The 26,775-nt window shown below is 48.8% G+C and overlaps 1 protein-coding gene across 2 annotated transcripts; it reads left to right on the top strand.

The window, feature by feature from the left end:
* Window positions 1–18,170: 18,170 nt before the first annotated feature.
* Window positions 18,171–26,489, top strand: CCDC86 (coiled-coil domain containing 86). 2 transcript variants are annotated; one of them, XM_022591879.3, is made up of 4 exons: window positions 18,556–19,780; window positions 23,962–24,091; window positions 25,876–25,950; window positions 26,140–26,489. In XM_022591879.3, the coding sequence occupies exons 1-4, from the start codon at window positions 19,023–19,025 to the stop codon at window positions 26,257–26,259; spliced, it is 1,083 nt and encodes a 360-aa protein (XP_022447587.1). In that variant the 5' UTR covers window positions 18,556–19,022; the 3' UTR covers window positions 26,260–26,489. The 2 variants fall into 2 exon arrangements, with proteins under 2 accessions (XP_089770884.1, XP_022447587.1); XM_089914758.1 differs by lacking the exons at window positions 25,876–25,950; window positions 26,140–26,489 and having other exon boundaries at window positions 18,171–19,780; window positions 20,533–23,965.
* The last annotated feature ends 286 nt before the right edge of the window (window positions 26,490–26,775 follow it).

Below are 26,775 nucleotides of genomic sequence, written 5' to 3'. Positions count from 1 at the left end.
AGGCTTTTAACATAATTTTCTTAGATTCCAGGGCTCTTCAGGTACCTTTCTGGCCACTCTTTACCTCCTACGCTGGATCCTGTTCATCTCCCTGACCTCCTAACACTAACGCTCATCACTTCCCTTCACCCTGAACCTTCCCACAAGGTACGCTCCATGAGGTGCAGAAATATTTTTTCTTCACTGCTTTTACCCCCAATATGTCAGACCAGTACCTGACACATATTGATGCTTAACAGATAATTTGTTCAATAAATTATACAATATGTAAAAGACCAAGCACCTAAAGCCTCAACAAATGCTAATTACATTCCCTTACCATAATGTTGTCTTTAGTTAGCCATCAAAGCAAATCATTTATATTCTTAAACTGGGACTCAGTATAAACGAGGGAGTTTGAATAGAAAACATTTTGGTCATTTATTCACTTCTACTATGTGTCAGACACAGACACAGTGCCTTTACAGACTATTGAGTTGTTTTTAAAAAAAAAGTTCTCCATAGTACCCGGCATCATGGAATCATGGACATGGCTCTCAAGTTAGGATTCTAATATATTCGGTTTGGGGACCTGATTACAGCATATTTTAAACTTGTATAACCCGATTTCAGTTCTCAGAGTGTGAACTTAGTGTGAACATGGGAGATACACAGAAAATATATTATCTCATTGTACAGAAAAACAGCCTAAGGAACAGGAAAGATAAATATTTTGCCCAAGCACTTATGCACCTAATAAAAAGGAGAGTTAAGGACTAGAGCCCAGGTTTGCTGAGCAGTACTCTTCCCTCTACACCTTGTGAAGATTAAAGGTAGAAAGACTGTTGCTGATACAAAGCTAGCAGAAAAGTGGAGAGGAGGGCATGTGTTTGATGGATGTCCCTGCAGAGGCAGCCAGGGAAATCAGGCATGACCCAGATTGTGATGCTAATACAGGCAGCAAAGGGTTTTGTCTCTGTTAACTCCCTCCCCCAACATCTCATTCCCTATCCGTGTCCCGGGAGCCTGCAGATCCATCAGAGCTCCAAGGCCCCCACCGCGCAGGTATCCCCGCGGGGCTCCTCGCGCAGCCGCGCCCGGAAGCCGAGCTCTTGGTCACAACTGCGGCGTTGGAACCGCGCGGGGGGCGATGAGGGGCACAACCGAGGAAGCAGGACCCACTCGGCAAGTGCTACCGCCAGGACTTCCGGAGCCGAAAAGTCCGGAACTGAGGGCATCACCTGCGAGACCACGCCCCTCTATTTAGCCCTGTGATGAAGTGAATGCAGGGATCCGTGGTCGGTGTAGACCGCCCTGAGGGCAGGCATTCCCAACGCAAGTTCTTCAGTTTTGTACCAGTTTCTCTTATTTGCTCCCCACACAATCCTACAGGGTTTTTTGGCCGCTGAGGAAACACCCTTTGAAAGAATAAATGGTATGGGTAAGGACAAGATTTGAACTCAAATTTGATGACCCTTTCCACTATACCTTTCTACCTCTTCTCAGTTTCAAGCGTCGACAGGCCTGCTTAGAGAACTCAAACCTTAAGAGTTCCAGTAAATGGAAGGAAAAGTTTATTCGTGAAGAATTTAAAGACAAAGTCTTAAATTTCAGATATGGCTATAAAGAAGAGGCTGGGAAAAAAATAAAAAGAGGCAGACATTGGAGATTCAGGAGAGTAGATAGAGTGGACTGCCATGTGAGAAAAGTTAGAAGACAAAGAGAATTTTTTAAAGACATTTTGGTTGCGAGAAACAGAAGCTCTCTCTTACTAGTTTTAGCAAAGTGAAGGTATATTTGTTGTAATATATGAACAGATATGATTATATAATGTAAGGGCAAGAAGTTAGCCAGGTTTCCAAAAGCAATTGGAACTAGAACATTGAAAGCCATCCGAAACTCAGCAAGTTCTGCTACTTCTCATCTCTTCTTTTCTCTGGGTGTCCTCTCTATTTCTCTCACTCTCCAAACTCACTTTCTCTACAACTCTGTCCATTAGGGTAGGGCATGGCAACACCACTGCTCCCAAGGTTTTACATCTTTCCATCAAGAAATCGGCCTAAACAACCTGGGAGAGAGTATATTATGATCCCACTTTGCGTCAGATGTTCACCTTTGGCCCAGCTAGCTAGGACTAAGGAAAAATTCTCATGGATATTAAATATGGAGTCTAAGGATAACTGAAATGAGTTATACAGAAATCTCAGAGGTTATCCACAGCTTTAATGATAGCTGTCTGTGAGCTTTAAGTGTCTTATCTATTGAATACCTTTCCTACATTTTCATAGGTTCCCCAACTTGGGAAGCCCACCTTTACAAAGTAGAATATATAGCACTTTACTTTTTAGCCTCCTGTGCAGCTGACGTAGACATACGTGTTCTGCCAGTCAGGCGTCCCTGCACCAGACTTTAGTTGGAAGGAGACAATATGGCGTAAGAGGATAAACCATAGCAAGAAAAAGTCCAAGTTTTCTGAATATGGGTAATTTCTAGAGGGACTGACGGATGGGAGCAGCCACAATATGCTACTTACTACGGTCCAATGTAAGGTTGTCACATGAACAAAACTACATGAGAACTAATTATTGGATCTTTCAAGATAGTAATATTGATGGTTTGATGAAAAACATCTCTCAGTGAAGTGAAAAATGAGCAGCTCTAGGATTAGATTTCCCTCAATTTTAAGTATCTTACCCAAGAATATAATTAATATTTACTTGTTTTCATATTTTCCTATAGAAAAGAAACATTTATCTTTTCATTTCTCTATTGTATCTTAGTGAAAAATGCCACGAAATCGTGTGTGGATAAGAGAGGAAACAAGAATGTTGGGGGTAAGAACTAAAGGCTACTTGAGTGAATAAATGACTGTAGTGTTGCAATTTCTAAATATAAAAAGGAGAAGACTTTAACCACCTCTATTATGAACTCCCCAAATTAAAGAGATGTCATTAAAGTGTCCTGAAATGGTTATGTAATAATATCTGCATTCTCTACATGCCGCCTGAAAGTATCAACTATAGATCAGGGTAAAGTTAAATAAAGCAAAAATTATCAATCTATCAGCCACATTTAAATACCCCAAAACCACTACAAGCTAGTAGTACTCCCAGCAAATATACTGAGTCTGGAAATGGGTATAAAATCCCTTTTTGGCATCTATAAATTATCTATAAATTATCTGTAAATTATCTATAAATTATTGTAAGCTGAGCTGATGATAACATGGTCCCAAATGAGGTGGTCAGATTGTGGGAATTATATTCAGGAGAAGCTGCAGACCACAGAGCTTTGTGGACGATAATCATAACGGCACCATGTTCTTGACATCATCCCCCAGACATGGCACTGTTTTCCCAGTCAACTCCCATCAAATCTAGCAGGTTATATCCTTTTGCATTAGCCACCCATATTGTTGGATGATGGAGCCAGATTAGGAATTAAACCAGCAGGAGTAAAGCTTGGTCCAGGAATATTCCCAGCATCTCAAGTCTATTATTGCCTTCCCTTATTTAAGACCTACCTGATCCTCTACAAGAATTGTACTAAGAGCCTTATATAAAGCAAGCAGTGAACCCAAAGTTTCCTCTCCTCACTCCCAATTTTATGGTGTTAAAGACTTGGATTCCTAACCCACTTCTCCACTAATCTGATCTGGGTATTGAGAAGGAACAAAGTGTTTCTGAGAATATGTCTGTTACTGGCCACATTACTGTCCTTCTAATGATATCGACCATTATCCAAGGGTTTAGGTCTCATTTCAGTCAAGAAAACATTCTACTTTGCAATTTTGGACAAGATAAGGTAGATACATTTCTCCCTATTCCTACCACTAATTACAGCTAAAACTTTGGATAAATATAAGGAAACTGAAAGGCACAGAGGAGGCAGAAGAGCTAGGGACCTTGGCATCCAAAGAACGACCTGGTGGTGAGTTTCCTGAGGTTTTTTTGTTTGTTTATTTGTTTGTTTTTCTTCAAATATCCTGAACTGGGTGCTTAAGAAGCCTATGACCCAAAAATACTATTAAGCACAGACAAAAAAATAAAAACAAAACCAAGAAAACCCTATTTTCTCAGCCATAGATCGAGGAAAACTTTCAGACAATAACTGACCCACTCTACCCAAACACCACAGGAAAATCTATGGCCCCCACCTCCATAAACAAAGGCCATGTAGGAACCTAGACTTCCACCCTTACCTGGCTATAAACATGACACCCTTCCCCTTCCCCCGGGGTGGTGCCAGAGACAGCCAAGTGGGAGGCTGAGACTTTCATCATCTCTCAGCAGAAATGAGCACCCTTCCCCAGCCTCCCCAGTTTCAGTATAGGCTACATGGGGGAGCAGTAATGTGGTGATCCTATCCCAAAGAGCCATGGGGGTGTCACTTAGTGGTGAACCCTAAGTAAGGTGCCCCTCTTCCTACCCCCACCCACCAGTGTCAATGGAGGCTGAGTGAGGAATCTACCCCACCCAGCAGTATCAAGGCTGCCCCCGTGCCCTTGCCAGCAGAGTATCAGAGAAGATTTGCTGAAAAAGAAGATTTAAGTAATACATATTTTTAATTGTACTAAAATACACATAACATAAAATTTACCATCAAAAATGATTTTTAAGTGTACAGTTCAGGGGCATTAAGTACATCCACATTCTTATGCTATCATCACCACCATCCATCCACAGAATTCTTTTCATCTTACACGCTAAAACTCTATACCTATTAAACAGTAACTCCCCCATCCCCCCGTCCCCGCAGCCCCTAGCAACCACCATTCTCTCTGTCTCTATAAATTTGACTTACTCTAGTGCCTAGATAAGTGGAATCGTGCAACACTTGCCCTTTTGTGATTAGCTCAGGGAACATGTCTTCCAGGTTCCACCATGTTGTAGTATATGTCAGAATGTCCTTCCTTTTCCAGGTTGAGAAATACTCCATTGTGTATATAACCACATTTTATTTATCCATTCATCCGTCAGTGGACACTTGGGTTGCTTCCACATTTGGCTATGGCAGATAATGCTGCTATGGACAGAGGTATACAAATATCTCTTCAGATCCCTGCTTTCAATTCTTTTATACATATACCTAGGAATGGAACTGCTTGGTCGATTGGTAGTTCTATGTTTAACCTTGGAGAAGCTACCAAACTGTTTCCATAGCAGCAGTACCATTTTACAATCCCACCAACAGTGCATGAATGGTCCAATTTCTTCACGTCCTCTCTAACACTTGTTGTATTCTGCTTTTTTGATGGTAGTCATCCTAATAAAGTGTAAAGTAATATCTCATTGTGGTTTTGATAAACATTTCCCTAATGATTAGTTATGTTGAGCATCACTTCATGTACTTATTGGCCATTTGTATATCTTCATTAGACACATGTCAAGTCCTTTGCCCATTTCTTAATTGGGTTGCATGTTTTTGTTGTCATTGAATGCTAGAAGTTCTTTATGTTTTCCGGATAGTTACTCCTTATCAGATACATGATTTGAAAATTTTTATACAGTTCTGTGGGTTGCCTTTTACTCTATGTCCTCTGATGCACAGAAGTTTTCAATTTTGATGTAGTTCAATTTATCGTCTTTTCTTTTGTTGCCTGTGTGTTTAACCTCATATGCAAAAAAGTCATTGCCAAATCTAGTATCATGAAACTTTTCTCCTATATCTTCTACTAAGAATGTTGTGTTGTCCCAGCCTATCAATAGTTATATTCTTAGCTGGGAATATCTGAGACAATTTCTGGGCCCAGATTTACTCATAGTGAGCCCCACAAACATTCCCCACCCCACCCCCACTGGGGCCCATGTTGTAGCTGGACCACCCCTTGCGGTTCTTATGATCACAGGGCACACTTCAGCAAGAAACCATCAGGGAACTTTTAAGAACAAGATTTATTACTCACAGGTCCTGGAGGTTACAGAGCAAGCCTTGGAGCCACACAGTGAAGTTGTGGGCGGAGACAGAGGAAGGGAGCCTGGACCTGGGGCTCTGCCTCATTAGAGCCCTAGGGTGGAATGTCTAGTGTTTCATGAGTTCACTACTACTGGTGAATTTAAAGCATAACAGCGGGAATTAGGGCATGAGAAGGGAGAAGAGGTGTCTCTCACGCAGTCAGTTTTCTCGGTTACCCAAGGCTTTCTAAAAGGAGAATTTCATAGGTGGAGGTGGCCTGGTTCCTAATCTGGTTGTTTTGTTAGATGCTATGTCAATACAGTTGCAATATGTTTATTTGAGAGGGATGTCTTTGAAATGGATACCTGAGCAATCAAAAGCTTAATGTCAAACATTTATATCATAATCAGAAAGCTTAATGTCAGGCATTTACACTACAGAGTTTTATAGTATTAGGTCCTACATTTAGGTCTTAGATCCATTTTGAGTTAATTTTAGCATATGATGTAAGATAAAGGTCTAACTTCATTGTTTGGTATGTGGATACTCAGTTTTCCCAGCATTATTTCTTGAAACGATTGTTTTTCCCCATTGAACGGTCTTGGCACCCTTGACAAAAACCATTTAGCCATATATGTGAGGGTTTATCTCTGACGTCTCATTCCATTCCATTGGCATATATGATCATCTTTATACCAGTACCACATTGGGCTTTTTGCTTGTTTCATTCTGTTTGGTTTTTTTTATTAAGACTTTAATTTCTTAAAAGTAGTTTTAGGTGCACAGCAAAGTTGAAGGAAAGGTACAGATACTTCCCATATACACCCTGCCCCCAAAATGAATAGCCTTACTCATTATCAACATTCCTCACCAGGGTGGTACATTTTTTATGATTGATGAACCTTACATTGGCACATTATAATCACCCAAAGTCCATAGTTTATATTGCGATTTACTCTTGGTGTTGTACATTCTATAGGTTTTGACAAATGTATAAGGACATGTATCCATCTATATGATATCACACATGGTATTTTTCACTCTCCTAAAAGTCCTCTGAGCATCACCTAGTCATCCTCCACTACCACCACCACCACCCAACCCCTGTCAATCACTGAAATTTTTATTGTCTCGATAATTTTGCCATTTCTAGAATGTCATATAGTTGTAATCAAACAGTATGTAGATTTTTCACACTGGCTTCTTTCACTTAATAATATACATTTAAGTTTCCTCCATGTCTTTTCATGCCCTGATAGTTCATTTCTTTTCAGTGTTAAATAATATTCCATTGTCTGGATGTACCTCAGTTTATTTATCCATTCACCTACTGAAGGACACCTTGGTTGCTTCCAAGTTTGGGCAGTTATGAATAAAGCTGCTAAAAACATCTGTGTTTTTGTGTGGACATAAGGTTTCAACTCATTTGGATACATACGAAAGAATGCAATTGCTAGATCATATGGTAAGAGTGTGTTTCGTTTTATAAGAAACCACCAAACTGTCTTCCAGAGTGCCTGTACCATTCTGCATTCCCTCCAGCGATGAATGAGAGTTCCTGTTGCTCCACATCCTCGTCAGCATTTGGTATTGTCAATGTTCTGGATTTTGGCCATTCTAATAGGTGTGTAGTTGTATCTCACTGTTGTGCTAATTTTTGTTTCCTTAAGACACGTGATGTGGAGCATCTTTTCATATGCTTATTGACCATCTGTTTATCTCTTCAGGTCTTCTGTTCATTTTTTAATTGGGTTGTTTGTTTTCTTACTGTTGAGCTTTAAGAATTCTTTGTATACTTTGGATAACAGTCCTTTATCAGATGTGTCTTTTGCAAATGTTTACTCCTAGTCTGTGGCTTGTCTCTTCATCCTCTTGACATTGTCTTTTACAGAGCAGAAGTTTTAACTTTTAATGACGTGCCACTTATCAGTTATTTCTTTCATGTGTCATACCTTTGGTGTTGTATCTAAAAAGTCATCACCATACCTAATTCATCTAGGTTTTTGCCTGTGTTATCTTCTAGGAGTTTTATAATTTGATGTTTTACATGTAGGTCTGTGATCCATTTTGAGTTAATTTTTATGAAGGGTGTAAGTTCTGTGACTAGATTAATTTTTTTGCATGTGCATGTCCAGTTGTTCCAGCACCATTTGCTGAAGAGACTGACTTTGCTCTATTGAGTTGTCTTTGCTCCTTTGTGAAAGATCTGTTGACCATATTTGTGTGGGTCTATTTCTGGGTTCTCTATTCTGTTCCATTGATTTATTTTCTATGCTTTGGCCAAAACCACACTGTCTTTATTACTATAGTTTTATACTAAGTCTTAAAGTCACGTGCTGCCAGTCCTCTGAATATTCTACTCCTTCAGTATTGTGTTACGGACTCTGGGTTATTAGCCTCTCTGTGTAAACTTTAGAATCGGCTTGTTGATATCCACAAAATAACTTGCTGGGATTTTTATTGGAATTGCCTTGAATCTATAGATCAAGTTGTGAAGAACTGACATCTTGACAATATTGAATCTTCCTACCCATGAACATAGAATATCTCTCAGTTTATTTAGTTCTCATTTGATTTCATCTGTCCGAGTTCCGTAGTTTTCCTCGTATAGATCTTGTTCATATTTTGTTAGATTTATACCTAAGTATTACATTTGTTTGAGTGCTAACGGAAGTAATATTGTGTTTTTCATTTCAAATTCCACTTGTTCATTGCCAGTGGAAAGAAATTGCCTTTCTCTTTTAACCTTGTATCCTGCAATCTTGCTATAATCACTTATTAGCGTCCGTAGTTTTTCCGTCAATTCTTCTGGATTCTCTTGTCTTATTGCATTAGCTAAAGCTTCCAGTATGATGTTGTAACGAAGTGGTGAGAAGGGACATCCTTGCCTTTTACCTGATTTCAGTGGGAAAACTTTGAGTTTCTCACAATTAAGTATGATATTAGCTGTGTTTTTTTTGGTAGGTACTCTTTATCAAGTTGAGGAAGTTCCCCTCTATTCCTAGTTTACTAAGAGTTTTTATCATGAATGGTAATTGGATTTTGTCAGATTCCTTTTCTGCATCTATTTATATGACCATGTGATTCTTCTTTTTTAGCCTATTTATGTGATGAATCTCATTGAATGATTTTAGGATATTGAACCAGCCTTCCATACCTGGGATAAATTCTACCTGGTTGTGGTGTATAATTCTTTTTACACATTTCTTATTCAATTTTATAATATTTTGTTGAGAATTTTTGCATCTGTGTTCATGGGAGATCTTGGTGCATAGTTTTCTTGTAATATCTTTCTCTGGCTTTGGTGTTAGGGTAATGCTGGTCTTGCAGAATGAGTTAGGAAGATTCCCTCTGCCTCTGTACTCTGAAAAAGATAACAGTTGGTATAATTTCTTCCTTAAATGTTTACTAGAATTCACCAGTGAACCCATTTGGGCCTGGTGCTTTCTGTTTTGGAAGGTTATTGATTATTGATTAAAATTCTTTTATCGACATTACCTTTTCATATTTTCTGTTTCTTCCTGGGTGAGTTTGGCAAATTGTGTCTTTCCAGGAGGTGGTCTGTCCAACATGAGTTATGAAATTTGTGAGCATAAAGAAGTTGTTCATAGTATTTCTTTATTATCTTTTTAATGTTAATAACGGTTTGATTTTATAGCTCTGAGGTAAGTTGTGAAATCAGGAGGTGTGGGACTGCCAGCTCTGTTCTTTTTCAAGATCGTTTTGATGATTCAGAGTCACTTGAGATTTCACATGAATTTTAGGATTTATTTTACTGTTTCTGAAAAAAAGTTTTTTGAGATTCTGGTAAGTGCTGCATTGACTTTGTAGATCACTTGGGGTAGTGCTGACATCTTAACAGTGTTAAGTCTTCCAATTTATGAACATGGGCTACTTTTCCATTTATTGGTGTCTTCTTTAATTTTTTTTCAGCACTGTTGTGTAGTTTTCAGTGTACAAGTCCTTCACTTCCTTGGTTAAGTTTGTTCCCAAGTATTTTACCCTTTTGGATGCTGCTGGAAATGGAAATGGTTTATTAACCTCTCTTTCTGTTGGTAGTTACTAGTGCACAGAGACACAGCTGATAATAGTTATATGTTGACTTTGTATCCTGCAACCTTGCTGAATTCATTTGTAAGTTCTAAGATTTTTTTGTGGAATCTTTAGGTTTTTCTACAGACACAATCATATAATTCCTCACACAGTTACAAACTGCAGAGGTGACTTGCTGGGGGATCATAACAAATCCTTTTCCAATTATAGTGACCAGGTGTTTCCAGATGTTCTGTAGCTGTTACTCTCTCTGTAGTTCTCTTTTGCAACCAAACAGCATTTTAGGAGACGTTTTAAAGGCTTGCAGATACGTTCTTGGTAAACAGGGGCTGTCAGCTGGCTGGTCTCAGGGCCGGACAGGCCTGTAGGCACAGAATCTTGCAAGGTGCATCACAAAAAAGACCCTGTGGAGGTGGGCTGGTGCTAGGGAGGAGAAATTTTTCTTCCTATTTAAGGGTATTATCTACTTAAGTACTTACCTAATTATCTACATAAGGGTATTAGGGTAAAAGGAACACTAATTTCCTTTTCCACCAGCTATGTGAGTATTTACGGATAGAAACCCAAGTTAACGGGAAGCTGATCTCTGATGACCCCCTGTGAAGTTTCAGTGTTCCTCTGAGTCAGCTGGGGAAGCTGCCCACCTGGCCAATCCCCCCTGGACCTGCCTCCTCCAGGAAGTCCTCCTAGGCATTCCCTCACCCTCAGAAGCCTCAGCAGGTAAAACCCTACAGGTTTACCACTGCGCCTAGCTTGCCTTGCTGGGCCGGTGGTCTCACAGACTTCAGTCTTACCTCTCCAGCTGGACTCAACATAACTTGAGGACAGCATCCCCACCTCACACTTATTTGTGGTTCCCCTGCCACTCAGCACACACCAGGCAACAAAGGTCGTCTGAATCGATTCTTTGATGATTGATGCTAAACCTCTTTCGAGGAGTGTCCAGGAACAAATTCCTTGACCAAACTGCTGAGCACAGACCTGAAATCCAACTGCTCATCACACATTTAATGATTCATTTTTTCCTTTATTTCAAGAAGAGGTTGGGACTCTTAACTATGAATTATTAATTCCTAACTCTTTTAACTATTCCATATTATTCTCGCCTCTTCTCTAGTCTATTCTCTACTATGATTCACAAGAAATTCCCACTACAGTGTGAGCTTGCCATTATCCAAAAAAATAATTTTCTATTATGATAATAACTAGAACCTGATAATGTTAACTAAATTCTCTTGAGAAATCATTATCAAAAAGTGTGCTCACCTGATGTCTCATCTGCATTCGCTCATTCATTCAAAAATTACTTACTGAGCAACTGCTAAGTACCAAGTACTAGTCTGGGCTCTAAGAATGTAGTAACATACAGGGCTTCCCTGGTGGCGCAGTGGTTAAGAATCTGCCTGCCAATGCAGGGAACACGGGTTCGAGCCCTGGTCCAGGAAGATCCCACATGCCGTGAAGCAACTAAGTCCATGAGCCACAACTACTGAGCCTGTGTTCTAGAACCCATGAGCCACAACTACTGAAGCTCGCACACGTAGAGCCCGTGCTCCACAACAAGAGAAGCCACCGCAATGTGACGCCCGCGCACTGCAACAAAGAGTAGCCCTCGCTCACCACAACTACAGAAAGCCCGCGCGCAGCAATGAAGACCCAATGCAGCCAAAAATAAATAAATAAATTTATACTAAAAAAAAAAAAGAGAATGTAGTAACATACAAAACAAAACAAAAATCCTGTCCATGGGGAACTAACATTCTAGTCAGTGGGAAATAAACAATAGACAAGTAAACAAGTAAAATGTATTAATACACTGAGACTAAAGAACAAGGAATCTGCTTCTGCCATCAATCTGCCTCTAATAAAGTCATGGGGCTACGACTGGGTGTCGTCCTTGCCAATCACACCTGCCCCGGGAGAAGGTGCAAAAGAGGCCACCTTGAGGTAGACTCCTGATTATGAGAAAATATCCTGGTTCCAGTTACTATTGCTGTGTAAGAAACACCCCAAAACTTAATGGTGTAAAACAACCATTTCATTATGCTCACAGATTCTGTGGCACAGAACTTGGACATGGCATAGTGGAGAGAGGTTGTCTCTGCTCCATGATTTCTGGGACCTCTCCTAAGAAGACTCAAAGTTGGCAGTGACCTGACAAGTGGAAGCTAGAGTCATCTGGAAGTATCTTTGCTCATGCCTGTCAGACAATGTGGGTTGTCAGCTGGGACATCAGTTGGGCTGTCAGCTGGAGCACCTTCACTGGACTCTCTGTGTGGTCTCTTCACATGGGATGATTTGGGCTTCCTCACTGCATGGCAATTAAGCTCCAAGAGTGAGCACCCCATAATAGCCAGTCAGAAGCACGTGACATTCTTATGATCTAGGCTTAGAAGTCCCAGAGCAACACTTCTGCCATACTCTTTTGGCCAAGGCAATCACAAAGGTCCTACTACTCAAGGGAAACGGTGTCAAGGTCACACTGATAGAAGAACACATGTATGGGAGGTACCATTGCAGCCAACTTTTTTTTTTTAATATTTATTTAGTTGGCTGCACCGGGTCTTAGTTGTGGCTCGAGGGATCTTTGTTGCCACGTGCAGAATCTTTAATTGCGGCATGCAGAATCTTTTAGTTGCGGCATGTGGGATCTGGTTCCCTGACAAGGGATCAAACCCGGGCCACCTGCGTTGGGAGCATGGAGTCTTAACTGCTGGACTACCAGGGAAGTCCCACAGCCAGCTTTTAAAATTGTAATCTCCTACAACTTCTGTGTCTGATTTCCAAGAACAAAAACGTGGGGTATCTAGACCTACCCACAGTCATCTCACAGGCAGAGATCTAAAACAACTCAAGCAGAGCCTGATAATATCTGAGTGTTGTGTAATATGTTATTTTGAAGAGAAAATAAAGGAGCAGCAGAATAACCAAGTAAGCAAAGTTATAATCAGTAACTTTGATAAGTCCTGCTCTGTGTGGAAGGCATACAATTTCTTAACAACATGAAATTTCTGCCTCGGGACTTTTTAAAGAATCGAAAATTACGCCTAGGCTAAAGAAAGGATTTCTTTTTTATTTAAGTCAAGTGCCTAAAACACAGAAGGCAGAGTGGTATAGGTGAAGGTATACTTGCTTTGGAGGCAGAGTCGTGGATTTGAATTCTCTCTCTGCCTGTCCCCAACTGCCCGTCCCTGAACACTTTCCTTCACCTCTAAAAACCAGGGCAGTAGGATTAATTTCCTCATAAGGTTGCCTGAGATTAAATAATACCTGCAAACGCCCTCCATGCTTGGTAGCCACTGTGGACAGAATCTGTATCATTTAAACTGCCAGTGGAATTGGTATATTTTTGTGTTTTTCTAATCCACAGCAATAAAATGTCTTCTCATCAAATTTGCTATAATTTTTGTCCTTAAAATTTACCAGAAACACTATGCTTTTAAATCTGTAAGCATATGAAGGGGTCTTTAGGGTGAAATGATCTGTTCCTTTCTATAACGATCCTTCGGTAGAGCAAGCCTTAGGGTGTGGGGTCCAGAAGAATGAGCCTAGCTGATCCACTGGGCTCCAGGAGCATGAGGTTTTTTTGGGTTTTTTCCCTTTGCGGTACGCGGGCCTCCCACTGCCGTGGCCTCTTCCGCCGCGGAGCACAGGCTCCGGACGCGCAGGCTCAGCGGCCATGGCTCACAGGCCCAGCCGCTCCGTGGCATGTGGGATCCTCCCGGACCGGGGCAGGAACCCCGCGTCTCCTGCATCGGCAGGCAGGCGGACTCTCAACCACTGCGCCACCAGGGAAGCCCGGAGCATGAGGTTTTGGACGCAGTGTGAGAGGAATGGAGAAGCAAGACTACTGACTGAAGGGAAACCTCAACTTACCAGCTCAGTCTGATACAGGGCTGTTTTTTGTTCACTGCTAGAGTGTGCAGAGGGGGAGAGAGAGCAGAGATTCCCTTGCCAAAGGCCCAGCAGATTCCCATCCTCAAATCAGGGGCCTCGTTGGTCTGTGCTTCAGAAAAGGGGCCTCATAATTTGCGCCTTGGTCACCATGGCAAGGTCTCCAGGGGTTGCCGTGGAGATGAGGCTGCCATATTGGATGGAGGAGACCACCCTCGCTGGAGCAGATATGGCACCGAGGAGGGGCCAGAGCTGCAGAGGAACCAGATGTTAGAGGAAATGAGAGGAGAGGGGTAAGTGAACAGCGAGGAAGGGTGGGGAAGCGAGTCACCGTGAAACTCTGCAGTTATCCTCTGTGTGTGGGTGTGTGGGGAGGTGTGTCTGTCTGTCAAGCTCACCTTCCATCCATAAGAATGAAGCCCCCAGCTGTCACCCACGGACACGTGTCCAGGGTCTGTATCTCTGCCATCGAAATCCAGCCCCATGAAACTGAGATGTTTCACAGCCAGGGGATGGTGGCCAGATTTTGAGTTGAGAAGTCCTGAGTTCAGGCTCTGCCACTTAACATTAATGTGGCTCTCAGCAAGGCACGTAACCTCTCTGTGATGCTATTTCCTCACCTGTGAAATAGGGATGATGATTCTTGCTCAGCTTCCTTCAAAGGGTAGTTCTGAGATTCAAGTGTTTAACACAAGTGCCCCAAGACAATGTAAGTGCCATCGAGGCAGGGACCACAACTGCCCTGCTCCCTGCTCTACTAGTGCCTCTCAGAGTAAATATTCAATCAGTATTTGGTGAATGAGTAAACGGTAGGATGATGGGGAACTCAGCCCCAGCCCCGTCCACGAAGGTGAAACAGGAAATCTCTCACTCCCTCCAGCAGGACACAGCTCCCCTAAGTGTGGTCCACGTACCAACAGCAGCATCACCGGGGAGCTTGTAGAAATGCAGAATCCCAGGCCCACCCCAGACCTACTGAATCATCATGTCTGGAGTTTGGGTCCAGAAATCTGGCTTTTAACACGTCTTCTGTGTGATTCTGATGCCCACCCAAGTTTGAGAAGCATTGCTATTGGACACATTGGGGTGAGGGTGAGATGCGGCACGAGTTGCCATGCCCCCCTTCTTGGGGTATCTTCCTCCCACCTGGCACAGGTGTTTATTCCCCAGCCCACCCCTGCGCTCCCTTCCTGGGCAGCGGACCAGACTGTGGAATCTGGCGAGGGCCCGGGGGTGTGGGAGGGCAGAGGGAGGTCTTGTCGCACCGGCAGTAGCACATCCACCCCTTCCTGTTTCAGCAAAACCTGCAAATGCTGCGAGGGGATCAGGAGATAAGCTTTGCGGGTTCACGAGAGCTTTGCAAAGGGGTCCCTTCCCAATCAAGTCAGCTTCTCTGCACCCTGGCAACGCCCAGGGGTCCCAGGTGCCACTCCTGCCTGTCCTTCCCCCTGGCCCCTCCGCTGAGGTCTCTGCCCCCTCCTCTTGAGGATCTGAAACTCCTTGCGAGCTGCTGGGAATGCGCAGAAAAGATGAACCTCCAAGATTAAGAAAGAACCCATGATAAGAACAGACATGATAACGTCGCTTTTGTTGCAGGTTCTCAGGAAAGCCTGATCCACGGTGCCCAGAGCAGCTGTTCACACGCCCACAGGAGGAGGGGGCAGCAAAGATTGAAGGAGGAGAACTGGGTCTCCAGAGGGGTCAAAGCAAAATGTAGCATGGCCAAATGACACGTTCCGCACTTGTCTAGAAAAGCCAACACTCACGTCCAGGATCCCGGGATCAGCAGCTGGAACCAGACAGTGTTTCATTTGGCAGCTCACTGTTGAGAAAAGAGGGTGGGTGCCTGGCCATACTGAGAGGGACCATGGAGCAGGGAGGTGACAAATCCACTCGGCTCTCTGTGGGACAATCAACCCTGGGTGCCTGCAGGAGCTCTGGACACCACAGTCTGAAGGCTGTAGAGAACCAGTGTCTTCCCCAGAGACTGACCGCTGTGGGAGAGACAGCTGGAGGAGCAGATGTTCAGCCAGGATAAAAGACAATTCTGGGGAAGCTACAGGAAAACTGTCTTCGAATACTTGAGAACCCTGAGTGGAACAGACAGCAGCCTGGACCCACGTGACCCAGTGAAGGGCAGGCGTGGGCAGGTCAAGTGCAGTGATGCCTCCGCCTCGTCGGGGCCTCATCGGGGCCGTGCTCTCACACCAGCCACACTCAGCGATGTCCCAGTCGCCAGATCCACCCTCCCAGACCGAGGAAGTCCTTACACATCCTCAGCCCCCGTCTCCTAGTCCTGAGCACAATGCACGTGAGAGTGAGCGCTTGGGTTTAGAGTCAGGAAGCCCCGAGTTCCAGCCCTGACCTTGCACCTTGCACCCTCTCCTTGGGTCACCCTGTGCCAGATCACAGCCTGTCCCAGCCTTGGATTTCCTTGTTGGTAAACCGCAGATGTTCCTCCCTGCCCGTTCACTTATACAGCAAACACTCATCCAGCATGTGCTGCAACCACCCTCCTGCACCGACGTCCCAGGGGATTAATGAGCACCCAGGGGAGGCCCGGCACTGAGCAAGTGCTCAAGGAGTGCGTCTGGTGACTGCCAGGACCCATTCCCCAGCCATCTCTGATCTTGGCGCTGAGCGAGGATACAGGGATACGGGTGCCTGACATCTCAAACCTGATATGTCAAACCCTCTCAACCACAGCACCTGTGGCTGGATGGAGGCTCAATGGCTCTGAGAAGAGCACCTGATCTGTATCGGAAGATCATCTGTGGGCACACAGTTTCCTTCAGTCAGCAGATCTCAGGTTACATAAACGAGCCCGGTATTGCTGATTCAGCACACTCCGCCCTGCGCGTGCGCACACAGAGCCTCGGCAGGCCCCCTGAGGCGACCTGGCACCGAGCATCTCCCAGTGCGCAGACCAAGATCAGTGTGAGGAACGGTTGAGGGAGGCCCACGGGAGGGACAGTTGCAAGGCAACTAAGCTTGTCAGCACCGGAAATGTAGTCCTTGTTCGTCGATGTAGAGCTGTGTGACTTTAGGCAAACAGCTTAGCTTTCCTGTGCCTTGGTTTTCTTACACGGAAAACAGGGAGATTTACTCTTAAGTGTTGTGGCTCTGCAGTCAGAAGCCCACATGTGGATCCCGCCTCCACCATCTCTCTGCTGTGTGACCTTTACAAGTGTCCCAGCCTCTCTGTGCCTCAGTTTTCTTTATCTGTGAAATGGGAGTAATAACAACAGCACCTGCCACACAGGGTGGTTGTGAGGATTAAGTGGGTTTGTACATATAGAGCACTTGAAAGAATGCCTGGTCCAATAATTGCTTGTCCCAGTGTTTTTGGCCGGGTTCCTCCACAGCTGACTCTGAGACAAGGATTTAAATGCAAATAGTCTATTCAGAAAATGACCCCAGCAAGGGGACTTCCCTGGCGGTCCAGTGGTTAAGACTCCTCACTCCCAATGCAGGGGGCACGGGTTCCATTGCCTGGTCGGGGAACTAAGATCCCACACACCACACGGCGCCGCCGAAAAAGAATGAAAGAAAATGACCCCAGCAAGCACCTATAAGGGAGTGGGAAGCTGAGACAGGAACAGGGGAGAAGCCAAAAGGAGGTGCACGAATGACCAGGTTGCCTTCATAGAAACTGGGGCTCAATCCTGCTGGGGCCTCTGGGAGACTGTAGAAGACCCACCCCCCTCAGCATCCTTTCCCCCGAGGGCAGGAGGCTGGGATGCCTGCAGTAGAAAGACAAAGAGCATATGAGAACAGAGTTCCAATAGCAACTGTCACACCAACCTTTTCTGAAAAATTCAGGAATGTCCCCTGGGCCCCTGCACACCATTTATAATGACAATGACAAACTGAGCCTGGGTGGAAGCGATGGTTCTGGGCCAGAGATCGCTTGATGCCTCCACTGACTAGGGGTCTCCTCACCTGATCTGAAGGATGTCTGTAAAGCATCCCCTGCTCTTACATCACCTGGCAGGGACCTGAGATCACCCTCTGAAGTATTTTAAGCGGAACCAGGATACGACCTAATTGGCATTAGAGAGTGATCCCTCCAGCTGAGGACGGGTGCTCAGGAAGCCAGGAGAGCTGAGGGGACCCAGGGTAGGGCAGGGCAGTGAGGTGGTGTGCCGTCTCCACAGCCCTGGTAATGCATGCCAGGTGTGGCTCTGAGTGGCAGGCCATTTCGGCGTCCAGGCTGGGGCAGGGGATTTAAGGAACTGAGAATTGGGGTGTTGGAAGAGCTGGCCAAGGAGGGGTCTGAGCTGCTTCTGCAGCGGGGAGCTGCACTGCTGCGCTGGGGCACGGAGACAAAGCCTCACTGCAAGGATTTCCTTGGTCCAGGAGCAAAGGGCCCAAGGCCGCTGAGCCTGCAGGTGGAGTCTCTGAGAGCGGCCAGGAAGGCAGGGACAGGAAGGCAGGATTACAGCACAAGGGTGCAACTAATTCTGACAACCTCTAAGGTTAGTGAAGAAGCCTGCCATCGCCTTACCCTTGGGGAGGTGATTTCAACAGGCTAAACTCATCGGGGTGCATTTTGGATGCTGTGTGGCACCAGCCGAGGGGTGAGAGGTGTTAAGGAATCCTCAATCCACCTTTCCGTCCTCCAGGAACCTTGCCTGGGTTTTCCTTCTCCTCACCTCCTCTTGATCAGCAGTCAGGACACCCTGGGGCCCATTTGATACGCTGATACTCTCACTCCTGCTGCTGTGTCCTGTCCGCAGTGACTCAGCAGGTGGGGCTGTGCTCAGCGCTGAAGCTGAGTTAGCAGTAAAGAAGTGAGTTAGCAGCAAAGTTTCTATCCAGCCTTGTCTACAGGCTCCCTGGATCTTTTTCCAATCCTCTTCTCTCCCGAAAATGGGACCCCTTCTACCGTTTTCCGCCTGCACACTCTCTTTCCCCTCGGGAGACTGGGCTCGCAAGCAAGGTGAATACGGATCTCAAGCTGGGACTCATTCTTCAATCACAGGTAAATGAGCCAAAGCGCTTTGCGCATGCGCTTAGTAAACCCAACGCCCGCTCTCCCCGGACTCCTCCCTGAGCCTTTTCGCCCGTCACCAACATGGCCTCCGAGGCAACAGCCCCTCCTGCCCGGCGCAGACGTAGCGGGGTTATAACGTCATAGGACGGCGCCGGTAGTCCCGGAGACTGCACGTGGGCTCGCGTTTGGAAACTCTGCGCGGGCCATGGATACGCCGCTGAGGCGCAGCCGGCGGCTGGAAGGACTAAAGCCTGAATCCCCCGAGAACCCCACCTCAGTTCTGCGGGCGAGACGGGCCCTTGTGGAGTTCGAGTCGAACCCAGAAGAAAGGAGGGAGCCCGGGTCTCCTCGGGGTGTGCGGCCACCTGGCCTGGAGTCTCCCAGACATCAGCCGGAGACAAGCCCTGAATCACCCAGTTTACGGGAGGAGGCAGGCTTGGGGTCCCCCCGAGAGCAGCCAGAGCCGGGCCCAGGGTCGCCCCAGCGTCAGCGAGACCCAGGCCTGGAGTCGCCCCAAAGACAGCCGGAATCGAGTCCTGAATTCTCCCGACTTCAGCCACAGCCAAGTGGGGAGTCACCAAAGTTTTCCCAGGACCGAGAAGAAGCGGATTCGGAGTCGCCCAAGAGTAAGGAGGAGCCGACCCCGGGGTCCCCCCGACATCAGTTGCAGCCGAGCCCAGGGTCACTAGAGCCTTACCCCGGTCAGCAAGCGCCGGGTCCCGAGCCCTCTCAGCCAGTGCAGGAGCTGACACCCCAGTCGCCCGGCTCCCCACGGGATCAGCGTGAGCCGAGCAAGCCACCGCCGGCCGGGCAGCCGGAGAGAGACGGCCTCGGGCCAAAGAAGCGAGAAGGTTCTTCAGCCCAGGCCGCAGCGTCCAAGAAACCGAAGAAGGAGGAGGTTCCTAAAATCCCGAAGGGGAAGCCCAAGTCTGGACGGGTGTGGAAGGACCGCTCAAAGAAGAGGTGAGGTGGGGGACAGCTGAGCAGGGATGGGGTTTTGTGTGGTGCTGGAGCCTGGGTGCAGCCAGGAGATAGCCCGTAGGTTGGAGAGATCTCACATCACTGGGGGAGTCACACAAAGAGGTAATTATAATCAGAATGTGGTGAAATGCACTGGGATCTCAGGGAGGGGTGCCCTTAAAGGACCCCTGGATAGCACCTCATCTGTGTGTTCATTCAACACGCATTTATCCTTGTCTCTGCCCTCTCTGGTAAGGGGGCAGAAGCAAGTAAACCAGCAGTGAGGTCTTCATCCACCATTATCTGTTACAGTTATTTGCCTTTTTGATAAAAGGCACTACCAAGCGCTGAGTATATAGGACGCTGCTAAGCACCCTAGTACGGATTGGCCAGGGGAAGGGCCTTTCAAACAGGGAGCAGCATGCTTCTTGGCATTTAATCAGCCCATCAGCTCAATGAAGCAGCAGGCATTAGGATTATCCTCATTTTACATATGAGGGCACTGAGGCTCAGGGAGGCTAAATGTGTGGTAGAGGCAGGACCTGAACACAGATCTGATTCCAAAGTCTGCGTGAAAGCCCTTTACCCGTGCTCTGTAGAACCGCCTTGCATTGAATTGCAACCTTTTTTTTTTTTAACTTTTATTTTATATTGGAGCATGGTTGATTAACAATGTTGTGTTAGTTTCAGGTGCAAAGTGATTCAGTTATACATATACATGTATCTGTTCTTTTTCAAATTCTTTTCCCATTTAGGTTGTTACATACTATTGAGCAGAGTTCCCTGTGCTCTACAGTAGGTCCTTGTTGGTTATCTGTTTTAAATATAGCAGTGTGTATGTGTCCATCCCAAACTCCCGAACTATCCCTTCTAAAGGGTAGGCGTGAGGTCTTGTCTTTCTGTGCCGCGGGCAGTAAGTGCTCAATTAAATGCTTGTTGAGTGAAGGAACAAAGAGGCGCAACTGAAGAAGGAAATGTTTAGGCTGCCAGGAAGAAGAGGTGGGGTCCAGTTAATGTTTTAGCTACTGGGAACCACTGGGCAGACAGGAATTCGTGGCTGTGAGGGCCCATAGGGGAAGGCAGTGATTTTACGGAAGAAGCGGACGTTTACTAAGGGATGACTGACGCGTCAAGCTTTGTGCTAGGCCTTTTGCAGATGTCATTTTGCTGACCCCCTAAACCCCAAGGCGGTGGGCATTATTGCCCTTCCCCAAGCCCCTCCCTCCTTAAACAGAGAAGAAACTGAAACTGAGGGAGTGATTTCCTACAAGTCACCAATCAGAGACTTTGAAGATGGAGCGACTGTTGGACTTGGAGAAGTGGGTGGTGGTGCTGCCCCTCCACCTCGGTCCCAGCAGGTCCCAGAGAATGGTGGGGCCACTGATGGCCATGCGGGACCAGATGAAGAGGTTGGTTCCGGTGGGGAGAGGATGGTGAGCAAGTTGAGTGTGGGAGCCTGGAGTCCTGGCACTCGGGAGGTGGGCGGCGGGGAGAGGAGCTCACTGAGCGTAAGGAGGCTGCTCCGACACACAGGCCCGGAGAAGAGAGGGTCAGCAGAGGATACCAAGAAGCAAGAGAAAGGGTATTTTGTCCCAGCTTCCTGCCCGAGCGGAAATGCTTCCCAGCTTCCTGTTGTTTGCTTGGAGCTGCGCTCCAGACGTCTTCCTCTCCCCTGCCATCTCTGCCATCACTAAGAGTCTCCCACACTGGCCTCCCCTCTGTGTGCCCCCTGTAGGTGATGCTCCCTCCCAGCTCAGGGCCTTTGCACATGCTGTTCCTTCTGTTGAAAGGCTCCTCCCCTGGCCATCCCCTGCTCCTCTTCCAGGGCTCCACTTAAACATGCACCCCCTGGGAAAAGCCCTCTTTGTGCAACCCAGCCAGGGTTAAGTCTTCAAGCTGTGTGTTGTCATTGTACCTTGTATCTTTTGTAACACACCCATTTGCACAAATGCTTGTTTACTTGTGTGATTCTTGTCAGCTGCCAGCTTCCCCTCTAGACCAGAGGCTCCAGGAGAGTGAGGATTTACCTACAATGGCTAGATTCTCCCCAGCGCCCAGCACATGGTAGGCACCTCAGTGCCTACCTCAAACGAGTAGATGAATGAGAACAGAAGGTAGTTCATTCGTTCAACCAGTTTATATTTCATTGAGCTAGGATCTGGGGGTAAACATGGCTATAAACGAAACATTCTAGTTGTGAGAAATGGGTAACCAACACGTAATATATACATATATCAGTAATTAGGGCAATACAGGAAAATAACAAAGCAAGAGGTGCAGGGCGTTGCCACAGTGATTACAGATGGCTTCACTGCCACAGGGATGTGAGCAGAGGCCTGAGTGAACATACTGGGAAAGAGTACCCAGGCAAGGGGAACAGAAAGTCCAGAGGCCTCGTCACTGGGCACAAGGGGAGCGGTAGGAGGTGAGTGAGGTCAGAGTGGTCACAGGGCCAGGTCACGTGGGCCCACGTGGGCCCTTGCAGGGACCTGAGTGAGCGTGAGAGCCATGGGGGGTGTTGAGCAAAAGAGTGACGCGATCTGACCTCTGCAAGGACCGGTCTGGCCTGTGGAGAACAGACCTTTAGGAGGGCAGAGGGGAGACCAGGGAGACCAGTAAGGAAGCTGCTGCAGTAGAATTAAAGCACCTCCAGAAGCGGCGCCAGGCCTGTGGGTAAGGGCCAGAGGGGCTGTTGAATGGATGTTTGGGACCTTTGAGGAAGCAGCTTCAGCAGTTGGTGAGTGAGCCCCGAGAAGGCAGGGGCAGCACCTGCCACACGAGGTGTCCCAGCAAAGCGGGGATGCGGGGGGAGGGGGCCGAGGCTGGGAAGCACACGCCCACCCACCCACCCCCCGTGCCCAGGCCTAATGCCACCTTCTGCCCAGTGCTCCCTGGGTGCACCGTCTCCCTTCTCTGAAGGGTGGATTCACTGAGCATCTACTATACGCAGAGCACTGTGCTGAGCGCTTCTCGGCCGTGAGCCATTAATCCTCCTACCACCCTTTGTGATGGGAACGGTTCTTGTCTCCACGTAAGGGGAGGGGGAGAAGAAGCAGTGGGGTGTGTGCTGGGGGCAGGCAGGCAGAACTGGGGAGCGGGGGCGGGGGGTAGGCAGAACCAGGCTGAGGACGGACAGGCGTGGGGTCAGGGTCCAGGCTGTATGTGCAGACTCCTGTGGAGCAAGAAAGGGGAAAGATGAACCCGAAGAGCCGTATTGACCTTCCCCAGGGGCGGGAGTGGGCTCGGCCTGGTGCCCACTGCAGCCCACTGCTGTGACCGCTTGGGGCATGGTAGAGTGGACGTGGGTAAACAGGAGCTCTTTTGGAAGTCAAGAAATTATCGAGGGAGGCGGAAAGGCCACTACGAAAGGAAGTGTTGAGGGGGAAAGAAGGCCCGTGGGACACCCGAACAGGCTTCAAATCGTTCAAGGAGAAAGCTTCCGGAAAAGGGGCGGCACGGCTGCATGAACCCCCAAGCCCTCATCACCAGTCTCGGCAGCCCTCAGCCTTTTCCTGGTCTAGTGTCCTCTTGCTCCTTGACGTTTTTCCGTCTTCCCGGAATGTTTTACAGCACGTCCTAGATTTATCGTCCACCCCTAGATCCTGGCGGTGTGCGTTCTTACAGAGGTAACCTCGCTTCTGTGACCGTGTCACTATCACTCTTTAGAAAATCAAGACTTCCCTGATGTTCCCTAGCACCCACTCCATTTTCACATTTCCCCTGCTGGGACAGAGGTTCTGAATCACTGCAGGGGACCGTGATCATTTGCGCTGTTCTGAGATGAAATGGGCGCCCCAGTAGGGAGTGAGCCCCCTCTCCAGAGGCGTCCACGCCCAGCCCTCTGCGCTCGGCCGGAGCAGCGGAGCTTGGCGGTGGAGGCCGTGCGGCCTGGACTCTGGTCACAGACGGCTGCTCAGGAGCAAGGTGACCTTGGGCAATTCCTTAACCTCTCTGAGGCTTTGTTTGCTCCTCTATAAACTGGAGGGAACAGGAGTTGCCACCTCAGGTACGTAACCAGGGCTTAAGAAATGGCAGTGGGCGTGATCAGTGCCCTTTCCTGCTCCAAGTTTCTACAGACCCGGAGGGTCGACTGCCGGGCAAGCAGGCAGGTAGGGAAGGAGGCCCAGAGGGAGGGCACCGGGGCATCCCGCGGACTCCAAGAGCACCCAGTGTCCCCCATGCAGGTTCTCCCAGATGGTTCAGGACAAGCCCCTGCGCACATCCTGGCGGCGGAAGATGCAGGACCGGCAGGAGAGGAAGCAAGCCAAGGACTTCGCCCGGCGCCTGCAGGAGGAGAAGGAGCAGCGCCGGCAGGTGAGGGGCCGGCCACGCCGGGGTGGGAGGGGTCGGCCAGGCCGGGGTGGGAGGGGCTTGGTCAAGAGCCGTTCACCAGGACTTCCCTGGTGGTGCAGTGGTTGAGAGTCCGCCTGCCGATGCAGGGGATACGGGTTCGTGCCCCGGTCCGGGAGGATCCCACATGCTGCGGAGTGGCTGGGCCCGTGAGCCATGGCCACTGAGCCTGCACGTCCGGAGCCTGTGCTCCGCAACGGGAGAGGCCGCAACAGTGAGAGGCCCGCGTACCGCAAAAAAAAAAAAAAAGAGCCGTTCTCCAGCCTCGGGGCCCCGGGGAAGGGTGGGAAGGGCATACAGATTGGAGGCCTCATCCGGGTGTTGCTGGCATGCCCCAAGACACAGCTGCTACACATCAGCGGAGTGGACGGCCTGCGCGTTCCTCCAGCTCTCCCTCACGCTCATCTCAGGGCCACAGGTGCCCTGTTAGAGGTTCACGCCCAACCTCTCTAGCCTCCAGGAAGCCCCAGCTGGCAGACAGGGAGGTGGTGGTGTAGATCCACCAGGAGCGGACTTCTCAGTGGGACGTCACTCACCTCGTGGTCCCCAGGCCACCGGAGGAGTCAGACACCTCGCCCCAAGCCTGCAGTCCCTGCCTGGCCATGAGGGGAGGGGGTGGGTCAGCCACTTGGTCATCTGTCCCCTGCTTTGGGTTGCCCCAGCTCAGCCTATGGCCGAGGCCCTGCAGACTGTGTGGCCTCCGCCTCGTGCTGAGGCCTTATCTAGCTTCCTGTGTGGCCGTGGCTCCCTCTTGGGCAAGAGAGAACCTTCTTGTCACCGTCCCCTTTAGAGGTGCCCCTGCCCAGCCCCCAGTCCAGACCTTCCCCTGCGCCTCCGGGAGCTCAAGTGTCACTTCTCCTTTCTCCCTCCGGGCCCAAGCCACCCTTACCCTGTGTTGCCAAAGACGAGGGAGGCCCCTGACCATGCACAGCCTTGGGGCCACCGTCCCTGCCCTGCCCCACCAGGGACAGCAGTCAGCGTAGCCATTCCCAAGGAAGACTCCGTCTACATTCATCTTCTAAGTGTTCCCAGTGGGCTGGTACTATTCCAAGCCCTGTATGTGTGTTCATTCATTTAGTCCTCAAAACAATCTTATGTAATTATCTTCACTTTAAAGATGGGAGTTTGAGGCACAGAGCTTAAACCGCTTGGCCAAGGTCACACATTTAGGAAGTAGCAGAGTCAGGATTCAAACCGGGACCAGATGCTCCGGAGCCTCTTCTCTGCAGCCTCCACCCTTCCCAGCCCTGCGCCAGGGTGAACCTAGGAGGCCAGCCCTCACCCCAGCCCTTGCATTCTAGGGGCTCGTGGGCTTCAGGGGGAGAGGGGAGACTCTGAGAGGACGGGAATGAGGGAAAGGGCCAGCCACCCCTTCTCCCCGGGCAGTTGATGAGGGCCGTGGTAAGAGGAACCACTGTCTACATGGGCCTGAGTTTCCAGGTGGGGTGCCACCTGTGTCTTACCCCGCCCCTCCCCCTCCAACCCCAGTGTCCTCAGCCGCCTGACCAGGCGCCCCCCTCCTCAGGTGAAGTCAGGAACTTCCCACCGGAGTGGGCCTCTGGATGCTGGTCCCAGGGGCACAGGGATGGTTCCTTGCTGCCTCTCCACCCCCCAGCACCAGGAACAACCTGGAGCAGGGATAAGTGGGCCTTTTGCCCTCCTCCCTGGGAATTCTGTCAGCTCTCACTGCCTGGGAGACCAGGGCCGCCTCGGCTCCCAGACCCAATCCCCTTCCCCTGTGTGTCCAGGAGAAGAAGCAGCGCCGTGCCGAGAACCTGAAACGCCGCCTGGAGAATGAGCGGAAGGCGGAGATCGTCCAAGTGGTGAGCGTTGCCCTGCTTGCGGGACGGGACGCGGCCAGGCTGAATGTCGTGTTCCAGACACCCCGGCACCCCTGCTTCACGGCCCCCGCTCGTGCCGCAGTCCCAGGCCCCCCACGGTGGCTTCCCTTTCCCCGGGGAGCAGGGCGGAGACTCCAGCCATGCTAACGCCCTCCCTTCAACCTCCCCCAGATCCGAAACCCCGCCAAGCTCAGGCGAGCGAAGAAGCAGCAGCTGCGCTCCATTGAGAAGCGCGACACGCTGGCCCAGCTGCAGGAGCAGCCGCCACGGCGGCCAGCGGCCAAGGTCTGAGCTCAGCGTGGCCGAGGCCAAGCACCATGTCACACATGGCGGCCACACGCCTCCGCTGACCCAGCACTCCAGCTCCATGGCTCCACCCGAGACGGGGCTCTGAGCCTTCAAAAGGGCTCACAGGCAGGTCTTTGTGGCACAGAGACCCAGAGGTAGCCTGGGGCCTGGCAGAGACTGGAGGAGGGAGGAGGGTCAGCTTGCTCCTCCGCCCCTCCCCCCTCCCCCCTCCCCCCTACCCCCTCCCCTCCCCTCCCCCCTCCCCCCTCCCCCCTCCCCCCTCCCCCCTCCCCTCCCCTACCCCCTCCCCCCCCTCCAAGTGCCTTCAAACCACAAAGAGTAATTTCTGGTTCCTCAGGGAGCTGGTGACTGGCGGGTGACTCCCCAAAATATGTATGTTCTGTCTCAGAGTCCTGGGTCTAACCCAGGCCAGGAGGCCGGAAGTCAGGAATCCACCTCCCCCCGACACAGCTCCCCAAAGGCTGCTCTGGCTCCCTCTGCATCCCACTGACCCTGCCA

The sequence above is a fragment of the Delphinapterus leucas genome, chromosome 7 (genome assembly GCF_059928025.1).
Source record: "Delphinapterus leucas isolate spDelLeu-1000000601 "Yukka" chromosome 7, BTC_Dleu_Yukka2, whole genome shotgun sequence".
Lineage (NCBI taxonomy): Eukaryota > Metazoa > Chordata > Mammalia > Artiodactyla > Monodontidae > Delphinapterus > Delphinapterus leucas.
This window is presented reverse-complemented; position numbering and strand designations above follow the sequence as displayed.

Coding starts and splice junctions, on each gene's coding strand:
- CCDC86 (XM_022591879.3), top strand. CDS start 19,023: ATGGATACGCCGCTGAGGCGCAGCCGGCGGCTGGAAGGACTAAAGCCT. Junction 24,092..25,875: donor AGAAGGAGCAGCGCCGGCAG/GTGAGGGGCCGG, acceptor CTGTGTGTCCAG/GAGAAGAAGCAGCGCCGTGC. Junction 25,951..26,139: donor AGGCGGAGATCGTCCAAGTG/GTGAGCGTTGCC, acceptor AACCTCCCCCAG/ATCCGAAACCCCGCCAAGCT.